The sequence below is a fragment of the Macaca nemestrina genome, chromosome 10 (genome assembly GCF_043159975.1).
Source record: "Macaca nemestrina isolate mMacNem1 chromosome 10, mMacNem.hap1, whole genome shotgun sequence".
In the NCBI taxonomy this organism is placed as follows: Eukaryota; Metazoa; Chordata; class Mammalia; order Primates; family Cercopithecidae; genus Macaca; species Macaca nemestrina.
The window spans coordinates 30,289,997-30,308,581 of NC_092134.1; the positions used below are offsets into that span (position 1 = coordinate 30,289,997).

The 18,585-nt window shown below is 39.8% G+C and overlaps 1 protein-coding gene across 1 annotated transcript in view; it reads left to right on the forward strand.

Moving 5' to 3' along the window:
- Positions 1–2,904: 2,904 nt before the first annotated feature.
- Positions 2,905–18,585, forward strand: part of LOC105493809 (phenylalanine hydroxylase) — a 72,525-nt gene continuing 56,844 nt past the window's right edge. Inside the window, exons 1-2 of the mRNA XM_011761736.2 lie at positions 2,905–3,079; positions 7,123–7,230. Of these exons, the coding sequence (XP_011760038.1) occupies positions 3,020–3,079; positions 7,123–7,230 (168 nt within the window). The 5' untranslated portion in view covers positions 2,905–3,019. The remainder of the gene's footprint in view (positions 3,080–7,122; positions 7,231–18,585) is intronic.

Genomic DNA, 18,585 nt, shown 5'->3' on the forward strand with positions numbered 1-18,585 from the left:
AGTTAGCAGACGATTAAGTGTGATTTCCTCTCAACCTAGATTTGGGGCATTTTTATGTGAGATAGGATTAAAAATTCCATTTTTGTACAACCATTTAGAGAAGAGTTTGGCAGTTCCTCAAAAAAACTAAAAGTAGAGCTACTGTATGATCCAGCGATTCCACTCCTGGGTATATACCCATAAGAAGGGAAATCAGTATATCGAGGAGATGTCTGCTCTCTTATGTTTGTTGCAGCACTATTCACAATAGCCAAGATTTGGAAGCAACCCAAGTATCAATCAACATGGGTTTAAAAAAAATGACGTACTTTTATACACAATGGAGTACTATTCAGCCATAAAAAAGAATGAGATCCTGTCATTTGTAATAACATGCACAGAACTGGAGGTCATTATGTCAAATGAAATAAGCCAGGCACAGAAAGCCAAACATCGCATGTTCTCACTCATATGTGGGGTCTAAAAATCAAAACAATTTGATTAATGGGGCTAGAGAGTAGAGGGATAATTACCAGAGGTGGGGAAGGGTAGTGAGGGCCTGGAGGCGAGGTGGAGATGGTTAACAGGTACAAAAAAATATAGAAAGAATGAATAAGACCTAGTATTTGGTAGTACAACAGGGTGAATATAGTGAAAATAATTGAATTATACATTTAAAAATACCTGAAAGAGTATAATTGGGTTGTTTGCAACACAAAAGATAAATGCTTGAGGGGATGGATGCCCCATTTTCAATGATGTGATTATTACACATTACATGCCTGTATCAAAATGTCACACATACCCCATAAATGCATACATCTACTAAGTTCCCACAAAAATTAAAAATCAGAAAAAAGAATTGCATTTTCAGCTGTTATGGGGAGAAGAAAGAAAAGCTATCATTTTGTTGCCCTAAAAATTATGTTGTCCTCATTTCAAACAGGAAAGAAAAAGTATTTGAGAGCCAGTGCAGTGGCTTGGTGTTGGGCGAAATATAGGTTGAATTTGGGCCATTCGTTTAAACTTCCTGGGCCTCAGTTTCTTGCCTATTAAGAGGGAGTGCATAGTTCATGGGATTGTTGAGAGGAAGAAGTGAAACCATGCATGTGGAGAGCCTGGCACAGTGTCTAAGACAGAGTGTGCATGCAAATAAGTAGATAACATTGTTTGCTTTTCTTTATTGCATGCCTGTAATATTTTTGGAGCTGTCACATTCATTGCCCTCAAGTAGCATCAAGAGATGAAATGAAGTTTGTAAGAAAACCCGGAGGCTGAGGAATACAACATGTTTTATGTCTTCTACATTGAAAAATACTGGAGTCAGATAAAGAATACATTCTCCTGAGGATGGAAATCAAGATCTTGGCCTTCAATATTTAACAACATTGATCTTCCAACTTACTATGGGAAATATTCATCAGGCCCCTAAGTGTTCCTTTTGGACAGAAATTACACTTGTTATATCTGTATTCTTAGCAGACAGTAGAAAGTCTGGTACATCATAGAGGCTTAAGGAATCCTAAATATCCCTTAAAATTCTCATTTTAAAGACCAAAAAAAAAAAAAAAAAAAAGAAAAAGAAAAAGAAAGAAAGAAAGAAAGAAAAAACAAGCATGGGCTTGACCAAATCAGTGGTAGAACCAAGAGTTAAACCACTTGTTTTGAATCCTAAACCTGAATTTTTATTATTTTTGTTTATTTTTATTTATTTATTTATTTATTTTTGTCAGATGCTTGGTCAAAGAACAGTGGGAGGAGAGGGACGGGTTTCCAGCAGCCTTTATTATTGGCTTACTTTCTTACAGCCCATTAATTTCTCTTGGGAAAATATTAAGCAGGCACTCAAGGCTTGAGGCCACTGAGTTTTTACATCCTTTCTGAACCTCTGAACCTGCTTTCCAGTATTCTTTTATACTTTGTTTTACCTGCTGGTCACTAATGCCTCACCTCAGTCTTCTCCTCTAAAAGTGTGGTTAATGACATCTTTCTGACTATCTGAAGACCACTGGCCAAAACCCACCAGCTCACTCATATACTATTCCCCTACTTTACTTTCTTCAAAAGACTTAGCCCTGCCTAAACTTATTTATATGTTTATTTTCTGCCCACCAGAATGGCAGCATGGCTGGGGAGGCAGAGTCTGTTTTGTTCATTGCTGTATTCCCAAAGACTAGAACACCACCAAGCACACAGTATAGGTCTCAGTAGTTATTTGTTGTCAAATTTATGTGGACATGCTTTTAAACAATATCTTCCATTTACTGAGTGTTTATGTGGAAGAACTGCACTAAATTTTAATGCATTTCTTTATTCCTATTCTTAAAACTTTCCAGCAAGGTGGCTCTACCACCCTCTTTTCTGAGCTTCAGGAGCAGTTATGCGAACAGCTGGAGAATACCAGGCTGGATTTAAACCCAGATGGCTCTTACATTTGCTCTTTACCTGCTGTTCTCAGCGTTCACGTGACCTCTAGCTGTAGTTTTCTGAAGTCAGCGCACAGCAAGGCACTGTGCTTAGAGGTTAACAGAAGGGAAAACAACCACAAAAATCTAAATGAGAATCCTGACTGTTTCAGCTGGGGGTAAGGGGGGCGGATTATTCATATAATTGTTATACCAGACGGTCGCAAACTTATTCCAATTGCAGAGAACCCGCTTCCCAGGCTTCCGAGAGTCCCGGAAGTGCCTAAACCTTCTGGGGCTTGGGTGGCCGGTCGCTGCCTGGTGTCTTCCCATTACCCAGGGCGGGCAGCCAAGTGGTGCCTCCCGCATCCCCCACACTTTCCCTTAGCCCTTCCCCTCCGGCCTGTCCTGGGCAGGTGACCTGGAGCATCGGGCAGGCTGCCCTGGCCTCCTGCGTCAGGACAACGCCCACGAGGGGCGTTACTGTGCGGAGATGCACCGCGCAAGAGACACCCTTTGTAACTCTCGTCTCCTCCCTAATGCGAGGTTAAAACCTTCAACCCCACGTGCTGTTTGCAAACCTGTCTGTACCTGAGGCCCTAAAAAGCCAGAGACCTCACTCCCGGGGAGCCAGCATGTCCACTGCGGTCCTGGAAAACCCAGGCTTGGTCAGGAAACTCTCTGACTTTGGACAGGTGAGCCACGGCAGCCTGAGCTGCTCAGGTAGGGGAATTTGGGCCTCCAGAGAAAGAGGTCTGAAGACTGCTGGTGCTTCCTGGTTTCCTAAGCTCAGTAAGAAGTCTGAATTCTTTGGAAGCTGATGGGAATGTCCAGGAAGTCAACAGACAAATGTCCTCAACAATTGTTTCTAAGTGGGAGAACATCTGTCCTGGGTGACTTTCACAGGAATGAGTGACCATTGCTTTAGGGGGTTGGGGATCTGGCCTCCAGAACTGCCACCAATTAGTTGTGTGTCTTTGGACAACTTACTGTCCCTCTCTGTTGTCTGTTTACTTTTCTGTACACTGAAGGGGCTGGTCCCTAATGATCTGAGGTGGGATGTGGAGTCCTTCTAGATTTCTTTTGTAATATTTATAAAGTGCTCTCAGCCAGGTGTCAAAATGGCAAAATTGTAAGTATCCTCCTTTCATTATGGGAAGAAGATGAGGCATGAAGAGAATTCAGACAGAAACTTACTCAGACCAGGGAGGCAGAAACTAAGCAGAGAGGAAAATGACCAAGACTTAGCCCTGGGCATGGAATGTGAAAGAACCCTAAATGTGACTTGGAAATAATGCCCAAGGTATATTCCATTCTCCAGGATTTGTTGGCATTTTCTTGAGGTGAAGAATTGCAGAATACATTCTCTAATGTGACCTATATATCTACCCATGGCAAGAAGTCTACTCCTGGACTCTGAGATTCAGTCATAAAGCTAGACCCGGGAAGTAATGTGAGTCTGCAGCGCTCTGTCATCTGTAGGATTAGGGAGAAGAGTTGTCAGTAGAGAACAGGGAGGCTGAAGAGAAAAGAATGGTTGATGTTAACGTTAATATAACTAGAAAGACTGCCCAACTTTGGACTGATTTTTTTTTTTTGAATCTTTAAAAAAAAAAAACTTCTTATGAAAATGGTGCATGGCTCTTAGGAGATAGAACTTATTGTACAGAGGAACAGTGTGAGAGTCAGAGTGATCCCAGAACAGGTCCTGGCTCCATCCTCCACGTAGTTTTGTTGCTGCTGGCAATAGGGTCCCCACAACTGTAGGAAGCGGTTAGGGGCAGCGATCTCATCAGGAAAGGATGGGGGTTTAAATTTCTTTATAGAGCACTTAGAAGATTGAGAATCCACAAATTGTATTAATAACAAACAAATAGTGTCTTGTTATATAGTAAATGTGAATTTGCAGACACATTTAGGGAAAAGTTATGATTCAAAAAAATAGGCTGCATATTTATCAATGGTTCTAAAATTTTCTATGGTTAAGAATCACCCGGGATGGTTTTGAAATGGCAGTTTCTAAGACAACCTGATTTAATAGGTTGAGGTAAAGCCCAGGGAACTGCATTATAAGCTGTTAGCAGTGGTATTGACTAACTCTCTGGTGACTGGACCAGAGTAAATCTTTTACTTCGCAAGAAACAGAGGACTAAATTCCCATATTATGTCCATAGCAAAGGGAACTATATAGAACAATTGATAATTTGGAGCTGGAGTTCTTGACCAGCCTCCACTACCTATGTGGCTTCAGGTGAGTTACTTTCTCCCTTTGGCTCTAAGTTTTCCCCACCTGTAATGTGAGGGAGTTTAACTAGATGAGCACTAAGGACAAATCAATTTCTGTTGGTTAATTATTATAAAGTACCATGCGGGCATCAAATGTCAAGTGGAAAGCATAGATAAAGAAGTGATTGTGCACCTGGGCTGAGGGGCACAAACATTTCCCAAGAGAAGTGAGATCCAAAAGAGCCTTTAAGGAAGGTGAGATCTTGGAAAGGGAAATTTGGTGATTACTCTAATGAGGAGCTAAAAAGGCAAGAAAGAAAGCAGCTTGGCTGGAAAGGAGGTTCTGTAGTAGGCCTCCAGATATAAGGTACCCCAGAAACTGCCAAACATCAGCAAGAAGCCATGGGGAGGGAGCGTTTGAGGGATTCTAAGTAGAAGAAGGACACGAGGAAAAATGTCAGGCTGGATCCATGCAGGCCACTAAGAAATGGATTCAGGTGATGGCAGTGGGAACGAAGAAAGGACCTGATGCCCAGAGGCATTTCTGGAGAAGACGAGATCAGACTTGTGATTGGCTGAACACACACTGGAGTGGGGTGGGGATTGGGAGGTGACTCAGCTTTAGCCCAGGTACATTCAAGTCTGAATTGCCCTAGTCAAAGGTAGCACCTGTTGACGTGTATCAGAAATATCTTACTTTTCTTGGAAGCCAACAGGAGAAAAGTGTTGCCAAGTGAACTAGAAACAGGAATATCTTTTGTCATTTCACAGACACTGGAAAGAAGACTCAGTGTTCTTTGGTAGGAAGAAGACTGAAGTCAGAGAGTCATCTGTACCTTTCTGGCAGGGTTTAAAAGGGGGGAAGGGGAATAGAGGCTGCAAGAGATTGTGATTCATGGACAGTATGCAGAGATCACATGACCTGGTTTCAGATCCTGGCTCCACTGCTAACTGTGTAATATAGGCAAGTTACTTAACCTCTCTAAGCCTTAATTTTGTCATCAATAAAAGGAGGCACTTGGTGCCTAATAAAACCTACCTCTTAGGTTGTTGCCAGAATTACATGAGATAATCCAAATCAAGTGATTATTATAATACCCGGAAATTATAGGCTCTAAATAAATGGGGTATTAAGCAGTTTTTTAGAAAGATAACATCACGATCAAAATAGGGATATTTAACGGTTTAGTCTTCCATTTCATTTGAAGCTCCCTATAATCACTCTTGCTGATAAATTTGTTTTTTCCCTCATACCTCAGTTTCATGGGGATGTTTTGGCAAAACTCTGCATTTTCTGAGTTGAAAGAATTTTTTGCTAAGGGTCATCAGTATTCATGAATTCTGAGCTTGTTATTCTGAGTCACTAAGAGTTTCCTAACACAGCCTTCTCTCATTGAGATGATGTAACATCCATTCCATTAATTTCATTAACTTGCTTACAAGAGAGTAATTGTTCTGCAAATTTGTTTCTTCTCAGTTTTAGATACCTGCTGTTTATTGTGGGCACACATAGAATTTTATGTATTATTTTTAAACTTAGGCTAATGTTTTAGCAAACTCTGGAATGTCAGTCCTAACCCCAACCTTGGTTTTCTGTCACGTGCACATAGTAAGTGCTAGATCCTGGACATTCTTTTAGATTTAGTTTAAGACTAAGTTTATTTTCTAATGGATTATTTGTATACTTTCATGGATTTTGTGGCTCTTTTTCAACAATTGGATATCTCAGATCTCAACATATGGGAGCAAGTTAATGCGTCCCGAGATCTTTGCCAAAGGTCAAGAGGTCATTTTTGTGTGTTTATAATATTTTCATCATTTTTATATATTTCTCAAAATTCTTTTTAAACTGTTCTTTTCCTTTTTTCATCATCTGAATACTGTTTTGACAGAGCTTGTTATTAGCATGCTTTTACAGATGAGAAAACGAAGAAAGCTGAGTGATTTGCCCAAAGTAGTCCACCTGGAAAATGAAAGAGAGAGGATTCCAATCCAGGTCTTAGGACTCAAAAGCCTGTGTATGTTCCATTTTTAGTACTTTTCACACTGTATTTCTCAATATCTTTCTGGGACATTTTATAAACCATATTATATCACCTCTAAGGATCTTTCAGTTTGTTATATATGTGTCTATTAAATTAGATTGTGAGCTCCTAAAAGATAGAGCATTGTCTTACTCATCTTTAAATTTCTCAGAGCCCAAATAGTGTCTGGAACCTAGTAGGTGCTCATTAAAAGTATCGAATTTACAGGATTGAATGGTTACATCAATGAATAATTGAAGCTTCCTTAAGTTGATAACTGACTCAGTGGCATCATTGATCATTTAATTGCCTTGGACTTACTTATTTTCCACCACACTACATATTTCTGTATGAAATATATATAGCTCGTTGTATTGCAAGATTTAACTAGAAGAAAGAGTTCATGTTTGCTTTGTCCATGGAGGTTTAATAGGAATGAATTGCTAAACTGTGGAAAATGTTTTAACCAAATGCATCTTATCCTGTAGGAAACAAGCTATATTGAAGACAACGCCAATCAAAATGGTGCCATATCACTGATCTTCTCACTCAAAGAAGAAGTTGGTGCATTGGCCAAAGTATTGCGCTTATTTGAGGTCAGTGCTACATTCATGTTTGTCTTGGATAATGTCGTAGCAAACTTCCATGTTATTTTCTAGTTAGATGCAATGAAAAGAACACAGGATCTGGAACAGGCAGATTTGAATTTCAGCTCAGGTTCTTACATTAACCAACTGTGTGACCTTAGCTAAGTCATTCAATCTGTCTGAGCTTCAGTTTTCCATTCATAATATAGTGCTGATAATATGTGCCTTGTCAGCTTCAACAGGAACTTTGTGATGAAATAATGTGTTTTGTAAAATGCCTAATCACACGTGTGATTAACTATAATCATATGTGACACATGTGATTACATTTCACATAACATGTAATCACATGTGTCACATACGATTACAGTTAAAGACTAGACAAAAACGAGAAATACATATTAATTCTTTTATTCGCTAAATTAATATTGATTGTCTTCTATGTGTAGGTATAAAATAATATGCAAGACACTGTTCCTTGCTTCAAGCAGCTTAACGCAAAACTATGTTTTAGAAAATAGCTAATGTTCTTCAAGACATTGGTAAATGTTTTATGATTAAAGTGGTTCCATAATTAATAAACTTGGGAAACTTGGGCATATTATTTTACCTGATTTCTTTATTATAGAACTTTTAGAGTCTCTAAAACTAATTATACTAAGTCGTTTAAAGAGAGAAATGTATATATTATTTTCCAAACTTACTTGACTGTGGATCCTTTTTTATTTTAAGAACATTTATTAACATCTTGGAACAGAGTTTAGGAAATATTGATTTGGGTGTTTGCTGGGCAGCCAAACTTCACAGAATTCCAAATAGGTTTCCTCATCCAGATTCCTCCCAAGTACTATGCTAATATTTTTGCTGGGATTTTGTCCCACCTGAAAATGCATTGCTTTATACTGAGATTCCTGTGACCTCTCTAGCTGATTGGGAGGCAGGGGTAGCACATTGGTCAGGGTTGTGCACATAGTTAGTGCTCAGTGTGTTTGGGCATGCAATCAACAAATCGTTTTGTGGCATGACTGGATATGATTAGATATCTTGTGAAAACCTATGATGTTCTCAGCACTATGGGTGGGGAGGAAGATGGGGGATACACAGAAATTGTAAGGAAGAGAAACTGCCTCCTTTAGAATCTATCAGGGGAAGCAAATATTCTGAGTAGCTGGGGAGGGAAGGCAGAGCATGAGAAGTTATCTCAGTAAAAGGTAACTTTATAGACATGATCTTATTCAGTCTTATGAAAATAACATGAGGTAGGAGCTATTTCTGCTCCCATTTTTCAGAGGTAGAAACCGAGGCTTAGAGGGATTAGGTAAATGTACCCAAGGTCAAACAGCTAGTAAATACTGAAGACATCATTTAAACCCAGGCATTCTGACTCCAGAACCTACAGACACTCTTAACTGCTATTCAGTACTGCCCCAGACAGAATGGGCTTCATAGTTTACAGGGCCCAGTGCAAAATGAAAACGTGGGGTCTCTTCCTCAAAAACAGGAAACAACGCTGTTAAAAGTACTAGAATATATAACTTTGTCCTGTCTTCTGTGGTCTCTCTCATGTCCTGTTATGGTGTTTTTGATTTGCCATTTAGTTGTGCTCTCCTTCCCTGGGCACAGTGGCCCTCTAACTGCTGGGTTCCCTCTCCAGCCAGTGCTGGGCTGACAGTTAAGCCTCTACCAAGGATGGGGAAATCCATGTTTCATTTCCGTGGGCCTGCTGCACCAACCCACAGTGACAAGCTATCCCCCAAGAGATTGTAACCTCTGGATGGAGAATGGAAACAAAGCTTGCCCAAAGCCAAACCACCCGCCAAATCCCCTGCCAGATCTCCCAGGGTTGGGGGAGAGTGGCAGCTGAATATGAGCTTCCCCGCAAAGGCCATGCCTCCTGGTCATGACGCTGGGCAAATGGCAGTAGTGGTGGTGAGGTAAGACCAGGGAGGGGAAGGCTGTGTGGGCCCAGAGGTCCAACAAGCTTGAAAGCAAGCCCTTAGAACCATGGCTGAGAAGGTAAGGAGAGGGCAAATGGTGTGATTACACATGAGCTGAGTCTCCAAATACCCAGCATGTGCTTCATTGTCCCATTGGACTTTGCTTATCAAACACAAATTCAAAAGTCGTTATTAAGAATTTCAACTCACGCCTGTAATCCCAGCACTTTGGGAGGCCGAGGCAGGCGGATCACGAGGTCAGGAGATGGAGACCATGCTGGCTAACGCGGTGAAACCCCGTCTCTACCAAAAATACAAAAAATTAGCCGGGCATGACGGTGGGCACCTGTAGTCCCAGCTACTCGGGAGGCTGAGGCAGGAGAATGGCGTGAACCCGGGAGGTGGAGCTTGCAGTGAGCCCAGATCGCGCCACTGCACTCCACCCTGGACTACAGAGTGAGACTCTGTCTCAAAAAAACAAAAAAACAAAAAAACACAAACAAATTTCAAGAAGGTTGCAAAGAACATGAAGAACATGAAACCCCAAGTGTGATTCCTGTGGGCCAACACTGGACACTGGTTGCACATCCCAGAAGCTGGCCCTGACCTCACACCTCTTTTATGAAGCTTTCCTTGAATTAATTATGATCTTCTCAGTGTTCCCAAAGCACTTCTTATGTTTAACTGCAGCACTTCCTTGTTTCCTCAGTGTGTACGTTTATGTCTAGCCCTGAGGATGGTTTCTTCAAGAAGGGAACCTTGAGTCATGTTTATATCCTCAACAGAATCTGAGTTTTATATATGTTGTGTTCAGTTAAGAATGAAATTCAATCTAAAGAAAATTTTTTTAACTTAATACATTTTTTTAAGTTAAAAAATGTTTTAAAAGTATCTTTTCACTTTTTGAACCAATTATTATTATTATTATTATTATTATTATTATTATTTTTGAGACAGGGTCTTACTCTGTCACCCAGGCTGGAGTGCAGTGGCGCGATCTCAGCTCACTGCAACCTCTGCCTCCCAGGTTCAAGCGATTCTAATGCCCCAGCCTCCCGAGTAGTTGGGACTACAGGCACATCATGCCCAGCTAATTTTTATAATTTTAGTAGAGACAGGATTTCACCATGTTGCCCAACCTGATCTGGCACTCCTGGACTCGAGTCATCTGCCTGCCTTGGCCTCCGAAAGTGCTGGGATTACAGGCATGAGCTACCAGGCCTGGCCAGAGCTGGTTAATTTTTACCCTGAGTTTTTAAATATAATTAAATCTTGTGATTGAATATATGAATAAGTAGAGAAAAGAGATCTCCTATTTAGAATTCCAAACAATTTAAGTAGTGGGTTTTTATAGTGACTTTTTTTCCCAAAAAGTACCACATGGAAGGGGGAGAAAAGTCTCTTTACAGTGGTGACATGTGACAAAGACACCTCAGCCATGTGACCAAAATCAACATTATTCAAAAAGAAACTGAGTATTAAAATAAACCTTTCCTTAATAGTAAAAAAATAAAATTAAATTAACATAATCAGTGATGTCATGTTGATAGTATGAATTCTTGGTAGGATGAAAATGGCTCATTACCCCTGTGGTCTTCCTCCCCACAATCCATAACCTCCATCTAACCATGAGAGAAAAAATCAAATGAATCCTAATGAGGAACATTATCCAAAATACATGACCATTACTCCTGAAAACTCTCAGGGTCATCAAAAACAAGTACTGTCTGGGCGATTTTCACAGCCGAGAGGAGCCTAAAGAGGCATGAAGATTCAGGCCAGGCATGGTGGCTCACGCCTGTAATCCCAGCACTTTGAGAGGCTGAGGCGGGCAGATCACCTGAGGTCAGGAGTTTAAGACCAGCCTGGCCAACATGGTGAAACCCCGTCTCTACTAAAAACACAAAAAATTAGCTGGGGGTGGTGGTGGGCACCTGTAATCCCAGCTACTTGGGAGGCTGAGGCAAGAGTATTGCTTGAACCACGGGGGCAGAGGTTGCAGAAAGCCGAGATCGCACCATTGCCCTCCAGCCTGGGCAACAAGAGTGAAACTCCATCTCAAAAAAAAAAAAAAAAAAAAAAAAGAGACATGAGGACTAAATGTAATGTGGTATCTTGAATGAGATCCTAGAACAGACAAAGGACTTTAGATATAAACTAAAGAAATTTGAATAAAGTATGGTCTTTAGTTTACAACGTGCATCAATATTGGTTCATTAATGGTAACCTGTGTTCCACATTAATGTAACATGTTCATAATGAGGGAGACTGAGTCCAGGTTATGTGGAAACTCTCTGTGCTATCGTTTCTATTTTTTCATAAATCAAAATTATTCTTTAAAAATTGCCTTAAAAAATTAAACCTGGGGGAGGAGAATTTATGTCTGAGTGAGAGCAAGCAATGAGTGTAGAGAAGAGGGACAGCGTTTTCTGAGCAACAAACTGTCCATGAGAAAGAATATATCTGTAAAGTGCACCTAACTTTTTAGCTTTTATATTAGATAATCAGCATTTTCTCCTTGAGAGGTTGCCCCTTAGGCCTAAGTCAGAGTTAATAGATTAAATAATAGTAAATGAACAGAATGTTTTCAACCTAATAAATAAACAACAAGTAACTAAATTATCAGAACTGGATGGAATGCACTCAAGACGTGTGTTTGTGTGTGTGTGTGTGTGTGTGTGTGTGTGTGTGTGTGTGTATGTGGTGGTGGTGGTGCGGGGGGGCCAGGAAGGGGGGCACATGAATGTGTGTGAACTTTGGTTGAACTCTCTGAAGCGTTATCCAGAATCTCAACTACACAGGTCAGTAAGTGATGTTATTACACCCATTTTACAGAAGAGGAAACAGAGGTCACTATAGTGGGTGACTGAAGAAGGGTTGTTAGTGAGTATTGATTTTTTTTCCAAGCATACTTCAGAAGTTGCTGTAGACATTGTATAGGCCAGTATGCTTCTCACCTTAGTAACAGCCTGGCAAAATGTTACAATCACTCAAAGTGCTGAGTTAAGGCTGGGCATGGTGGCTCAAACCTGTAATCCCAGCACTTTGGGAGGCCGAGGCAGGCAGATCACTTGAGGCCAGGAATTCAAACCAGCCTGGCCAAAATGGCGAATCCCTGTCACTACTAAAAGTACAAAAATTATCTGGGCATGATGGCGCATTCCTGTAATCCCAGCTACTCAGGTGGCTGAGACATGAAAATTGCTTGAACCCGGGAGACAGAGGTTGCAGTTAGCTGAGACCACCCCACTGCACTCCAGCCTGGGCAACAGAGTGAAACTCTGTCCCCCTGCACCCCCCCCCCCAAAAAAAGATGCTGCGTTAAAAGAATCAAATTCTAGTATTTGTGGAACCATGTTATGCAATGAGCTGGGCACATATGACTGTTGATTTAATCCGCATTAAACTAAGTGAAGGTAGTGCTCTCACTTTATGGATGAGGGCTGAGGTTCAGAGTGGCTGAGTAATTTGCTCAAGATCACACAGCTAATGTGCAGTGGAAATGGCATTGAACTATGAATCTCAGATTCCAAAACCCATGATCTTTCTATTACACCCCACACCTCTGCCAAATACAGATATCCCTGAACATCTGAATCACTCTGGAGTTTTTTAAAAAATGCAAATATCCTGGCCCCAGTCTCCCATTCTTGGGGGAAGGGGGCAAGAGTGTCTGTCTCTGGGTATTTTTTCTTTCATATTGAAAAATGCATTTAAATGCAAGAAAATTAACTACTAATATTCCTTCCATCTATTATCAACCGCTGTTAACATTTTGACATATCACTTTCAATTTTTCCTGTATAATTGCAGTTTCAAAAATTACAAATTAACATATTGTTTCTTAAGAAAAAAAAATAGAAGATAAAGCTACAGTCTTCTCTGATCTCTCCTCTATCCTGATCATTCTACAAACTTTCTAGCCAAGACAGCATCATTATGAGTTTAGCATATTTCCTTCCAGGACTTTGGAAAAGTATGTTGATATTAACAAATGTCATGCTGTGCACATTGGTCTGCAACCTCTTTCAGTGAGCACAATGGAGTGGCCAAGAGGATGGACTCCATGTATGTAGGGCTGTGGCTTAGAAAGGGTCACTTGTCTTCTCTGTGCTTCAGTTCCTCATCTGTAAAATGGAAACAGTAATCGTGTCTGCTTCATAGGGTAGTTCTAAAGATTAAATCACTCAATGCATGTGAAACCCTCAGAATGTTTATTAACTGTTAAGTAAGAATTACTATATATATATTTCTTGAATGCAACATTTAAAAATGTATATATGTTGACACATTCAGAGCAGGTTCATAACTTTTAACTTCTGAAGTATAGTTCTTAATATATGTGTATCATATTTTATTTATCATCCCTCTATTTTTGGCATCCATGGTGTTTTCTGTTTTCTGTAGTCACAGACAATTCTGCAGTATTTTGTTCAATTTTTTTGGTAAGTAATATGCAAACATTTATTTTGAGTAGATACCTATAAGTGGAATCTGGTCCTAGGATATGGACATCTTTAGTTTTAATCAGAACTACAAAGTTTTCCTCCAAATGTCCTGTAAGAATTTATACTCCCACTGGTTTGACATGAGAATACTGATTTCCCTATAGATTTAAGAATATATGCTTATTGTTGCCTTTAATCTTGGACAATATAATGAGTGAAATGCAGTAATTTATTTATTTAATTTTCATTTTTCTGATTATCAGTGAGATGTAGGTCATATTTCATAACATTAATGATTTGTCTTTTTGTAAATTGTGATTTGTCTACACATGGTTTTTTTTGGCAAATGTGCCTTTTTCTTACTGATTTTTTGACATTTTATATGCTCTGAATACTGTTATGTGTGTTACAAAGATTTTCTCCCAGTCTTTCTCATTTTACTTGGGTTTATGGTATAATTTGTCATGTTGAAATTTAAAATTCTGATATAATCAACATTTTCAGTCATTTTTTCATGGTTTTAGATTTTTGATTGTTTGTGAATTTTTTTTTAAACTCCACTGGTGACTCTGATGCCCAGCCGGGAATGAGAACCATTGTTCTAAGCTGTTGCCCGGGAAGGGGTTCTTGCTGTGTATGAGAGACTGTGTTATAACTTCACAGGAATTAAGTCATATTTAATACTCATCACAGTGCTATGGGGAGTCAGAGATGCCATACCCATTTTAGAGAGGAGGAAACTAAACCTCAGAGACTCAGTAGCTTGTCTAAGGTAGAGAAGGTGGTAGGACTTCAGAAATTGACCTAGGTCTATTGTGCTAAAACCTCCGGGCTTATATATTTTTTTAATCAGAGAAAAACCAATTGCTATGAGAAAGCAGAATGACACAGCAGTTATTTTGCATCTCTTTTCGTTGTAAAGAGAATTATCTTTAAACTGCGAATGTTGAAACAAAATATTGAGAGCCAAGAGAAGCATGGCTGGTAGATCTTGGGACTCTGTCCTTGGACTAGTGACTTCACCCCATCACCTATCTGTTACTTACAAAGGGTTGAATCAGGGAACTATCTGGGGCCAAGGTTTTATGAGGAATCAAGAGATCACTATTTGCCCATAGATGAATTCATATCTTTGGTACCAAACATTATAGTAGCCCCATGTTATGATATAAAGAGTAGGAGGAATATAGGCTTGATATTGGGCATCTAAATCCCAGATCTGCCAGTGATTAACTTATTGATCTTGCTATGCCTGGTGTGACTCTGAGGCCACAGAAGATGCTCACACAATTTTTATTCCTTTACCCCTTCCATGTGTGATCTATGAACCCCATTAGGAATCTTCAAGAAAGCGTGAAGATGAGAAAGATGTTGGAAGACTAGGGAGAGTAGAAAACCTTGATTTTAAAGTTTTAGTTTTTTAATGAAAATCTAGAATGAATGACTTGCATTGTTCATGAACACTTATAGAAAAGTGGCATTGGCCAATAATAGCTGGTGTGGAGCCATTTGCCAGAAGAAAAATAACTTGGCAGAGTGGGGGATTGTGGTGCACATAGTGTGCTTGTGTATTTACACCTCTCCCAACATCTTTGTGAATGAGGTGGAGAAGTGAGTCATATATGAAAATACGGACAAGACCTTTAAGCTGTGGAGTTTACAACACATTTCTGGACCCTATAAAATGAAATTAAAGGAAATAAGTGGCAAAACAAATGAAATAATCTAGACTATACTTTAGAGCAGTGTTTCCTAAACATTTTTTTTGGCAAAATTGGTATGATAGTAGATGTTTTATCAGAAAAGAATTCCAAGGGTCATTATATCTGAAAAATTCCACATCTAGGTTTTAGAGAGCCATAGTACACATGAACTTATTAAAGATTCTGAGAAGTTCTGCAGAGAGGAAACCTGTTCAGTGTAATCTCACTCGGCATTTCCTATATGTATTTACCATGGGACCTTGTTTAGGGAAGATCTGTTAATATCTTCCAGGCACCAGTGTTCCACTAAACTTATGCTGTTTTACAGTTATGAACTCCAAACTATCAGCGATAACCTAGGTTTGGGGTTAACCTGGCATTGGGAGTAAGAATATATCATCTAGAATCAGACTGTTTAGATTCAGAACCCAGTTGCATAACCTGTAAGCTTGATGACCTCAGGAAAATTATTTAACTTTTTAGTGGCTAGGTTTCCTCATCCTAAAAATTAAGATAACAAGTAGAAGTTCAAGTGAATTGGGGCCAAATGATTAGGAGTATACCAAAACCTTTACCTGCTAACCTACAAACATCCCACTGACCTCCGTAGATTGTTCTAACTTTCAATTATTTATGCATTGGTTTAAACATTTTCTGTAGCGCTCTATATTTTTAGCCTCTGCTAGCTCATGTCCATGCCTTTTAGGAAAATAGTCTCCTGAGAATCTTTACTCTAAGTGGCTTAGTAATGGGATAAAAAATGAGAAGCAGGCTTCTGGGGGAAGTACACTGTTCACCTTACCATGTATTCTCTGGGGAAGGGAACAAGCAAACAAGCAGATATACAGAGCTCTGAGCTCCAAGGCCGTCTCTGGCGTATATGGGTAGGTTCAAAGACAGCATCATTCAATTGATGAAGACACCTACGCTCAGACTAGACAAGCTTCCAGGAACTAGACACTTAGAGCCAAAAACTGCTTCAGAATTTACCCTCCATTTTTACAGTAGACAGACCTTTGCTTCCAAAAGGTCTGTCCTCAGACTGGCTGCAGCCCTGGCTCTCTCCTGCAAGGAGTCTCCTCTGAGTTAGGCAGCCCAAACTACCTGGAAGGGAGAGTGGAGGAAGAAATAATCTCATAAAGAGGGAGGTGGCTGAAAGAAAAAAATGTCCAAAGAATCACACCAGAGACATGCCAAGAGGAAGCAGGAATGAGATCCCAAAAGATGGTCTTTGGGGTGAGAATCCCATAGAAGGTCCAGCTTGAATCTCTCCAAGATCTCCTCCTCCAGACTAGAGTGGGGGATAATCTTGAGCTCCCTATAGAATTTAATTGTGCTGCTCATACTTTCTTGAATATTTCTAGTTTCCTATAAATGCCAGTGGGTTTAATTTCCATACTGTTGGTCAACTGGGGCATTGTTGGCCCTCCCGGAAGAGGAAATCAGTGAAACATGTAAGAACTTCCATCAGTATCTCCTTGCGACTTCTCCAACTTTTGCAACTACCATATCTCACTCCAAATGTTGTTGTTGCCCCAGACAGTTCCTGTCTCGTCCCACTACAGTCTAGTCTTAAAACAGCTGCCAGAATGAGTCTTTTAAAACATGAATCAAATGATATCTCTCTTCTGCCTAATTACCTTGCATAGCTTCTTATAATGGCCAAAATGGCCCTCCATAATCTATTCCTGGTAACTTCTCTGCCTGGTGTTTTCACACCCCCACTTCCTGCTCACTCTGCCCCAGTCACACCGGCCTCCTTGTTGGTCTGCCCTCACGTTGTGCATTCTCTTACTCCAGGACCCTTGCACTGGCTGTTCCCTCACGTTTTTCTCCCTCACTGATTTCAGGTTCATGCTTAAACATTACCTGTTTATTTTTTTATGACTTCGTCGCTACATTGTTTAAAAATAGCACCTCCATGAACAATGGTGTAGCCAGTCCCTTTCCAGCTTCATCTTTCTCCGTGATGCTGACCACCATCTGAAGACTATATATTTTACTTCTTTACCATACCTACCATTTATCTCCTCCTTCGAGAACATAAAGCTTCACGAGGGCTGAGATTTTTTTTTTCTGCTTTTCCCACTGTTACACCCCAGCACCTAGAACAGTGGTTAACACAAAAAAGGTGCTTAACTGAATGAATTATTGAACGTTCCTGTCTATTTACCTAAGACCGGTGATTTAGGACATTTTTTTGTAAATTTCTTTGATATTGTCCCCAGCAACCTCTGAAACAGGCCAGGACATAACTTCACTTAGGTTTACTCCAAGACAACAGCACGTAGCACATAGTGGTCCAAGAAGCTCTCCCTTGCCAGTCTATTCTCATCTCAAAAGATGCCTAGGCCTTCCTTCTTTTCGAAGTGTGCTCTCAAAAAAAATAAAAATAAAAAAAAAGAGCTGAGAAAAATTTAGGGTGAAACAAATATTGAAGAATAAAATGACACATAAAATGTAATGTGCTCCATCTTTCAGAGAAATGAGCATCTATACCAAGTTGAGGAGGCAGAGTGTAAGGAATACCTACTGAATATCTATTAATGAAGACAAAAATTGTTAGGTGCAGACAAAAATTGTTAGGTGCTTTTGCTTTTTTAAACTCTCATTAAGCTGCCAGGTAATATTATCATCTTAATTTTAAACACAGAATACCAACTTCAGAATGGCCAATTAATATAGCCAAAGGTAGTGAGTAGCAGAACCAAAATTTGAACTCAGATAGCCCACATACTTGCAAGATACTGTTCTCTCTTTTCAATGAATAAAATAGAGGAGGAGGAGGAGACGGGGTGCCCAGTTTCTGGTCAAGAGAAGATCCAGAAAGACAAGCCAACTTTTCACCATTATGAAGTCTGTTTCTATAGTTTTATTTACTTGTGACCAATCCCCCTTTAGAAAGACTTTGTTAAAGGATAGGAGAAGAAAGGGGTTTCTGGTGAATACTTAGAAAAATTGGTGATTCATTTCACCTTGCCTGTATCTTCTGTTTGAATCCTGATTAAGCAAGGTTTTATGCTGCCATCTTTTATGCATAAATTAAATATTAGACAAATCATGAAATTGTTTTTGAAAAGTTCAAGCCTTTATTGCCTTCCCCTAGATGTCCACTTGGAGTAGTATCAAGAGTGCTTTCTTTATCCCTCAGCAAAGATGTGGTGAGTGTATATGGGTCAATTTGTAAACCTACACAGACACTTGTTGAAAAGTAAAAATTCATTTGTTAAAAGTATGATCCTAATCAGGCTTGTAAATTAACTTTCGAGGCTCTCT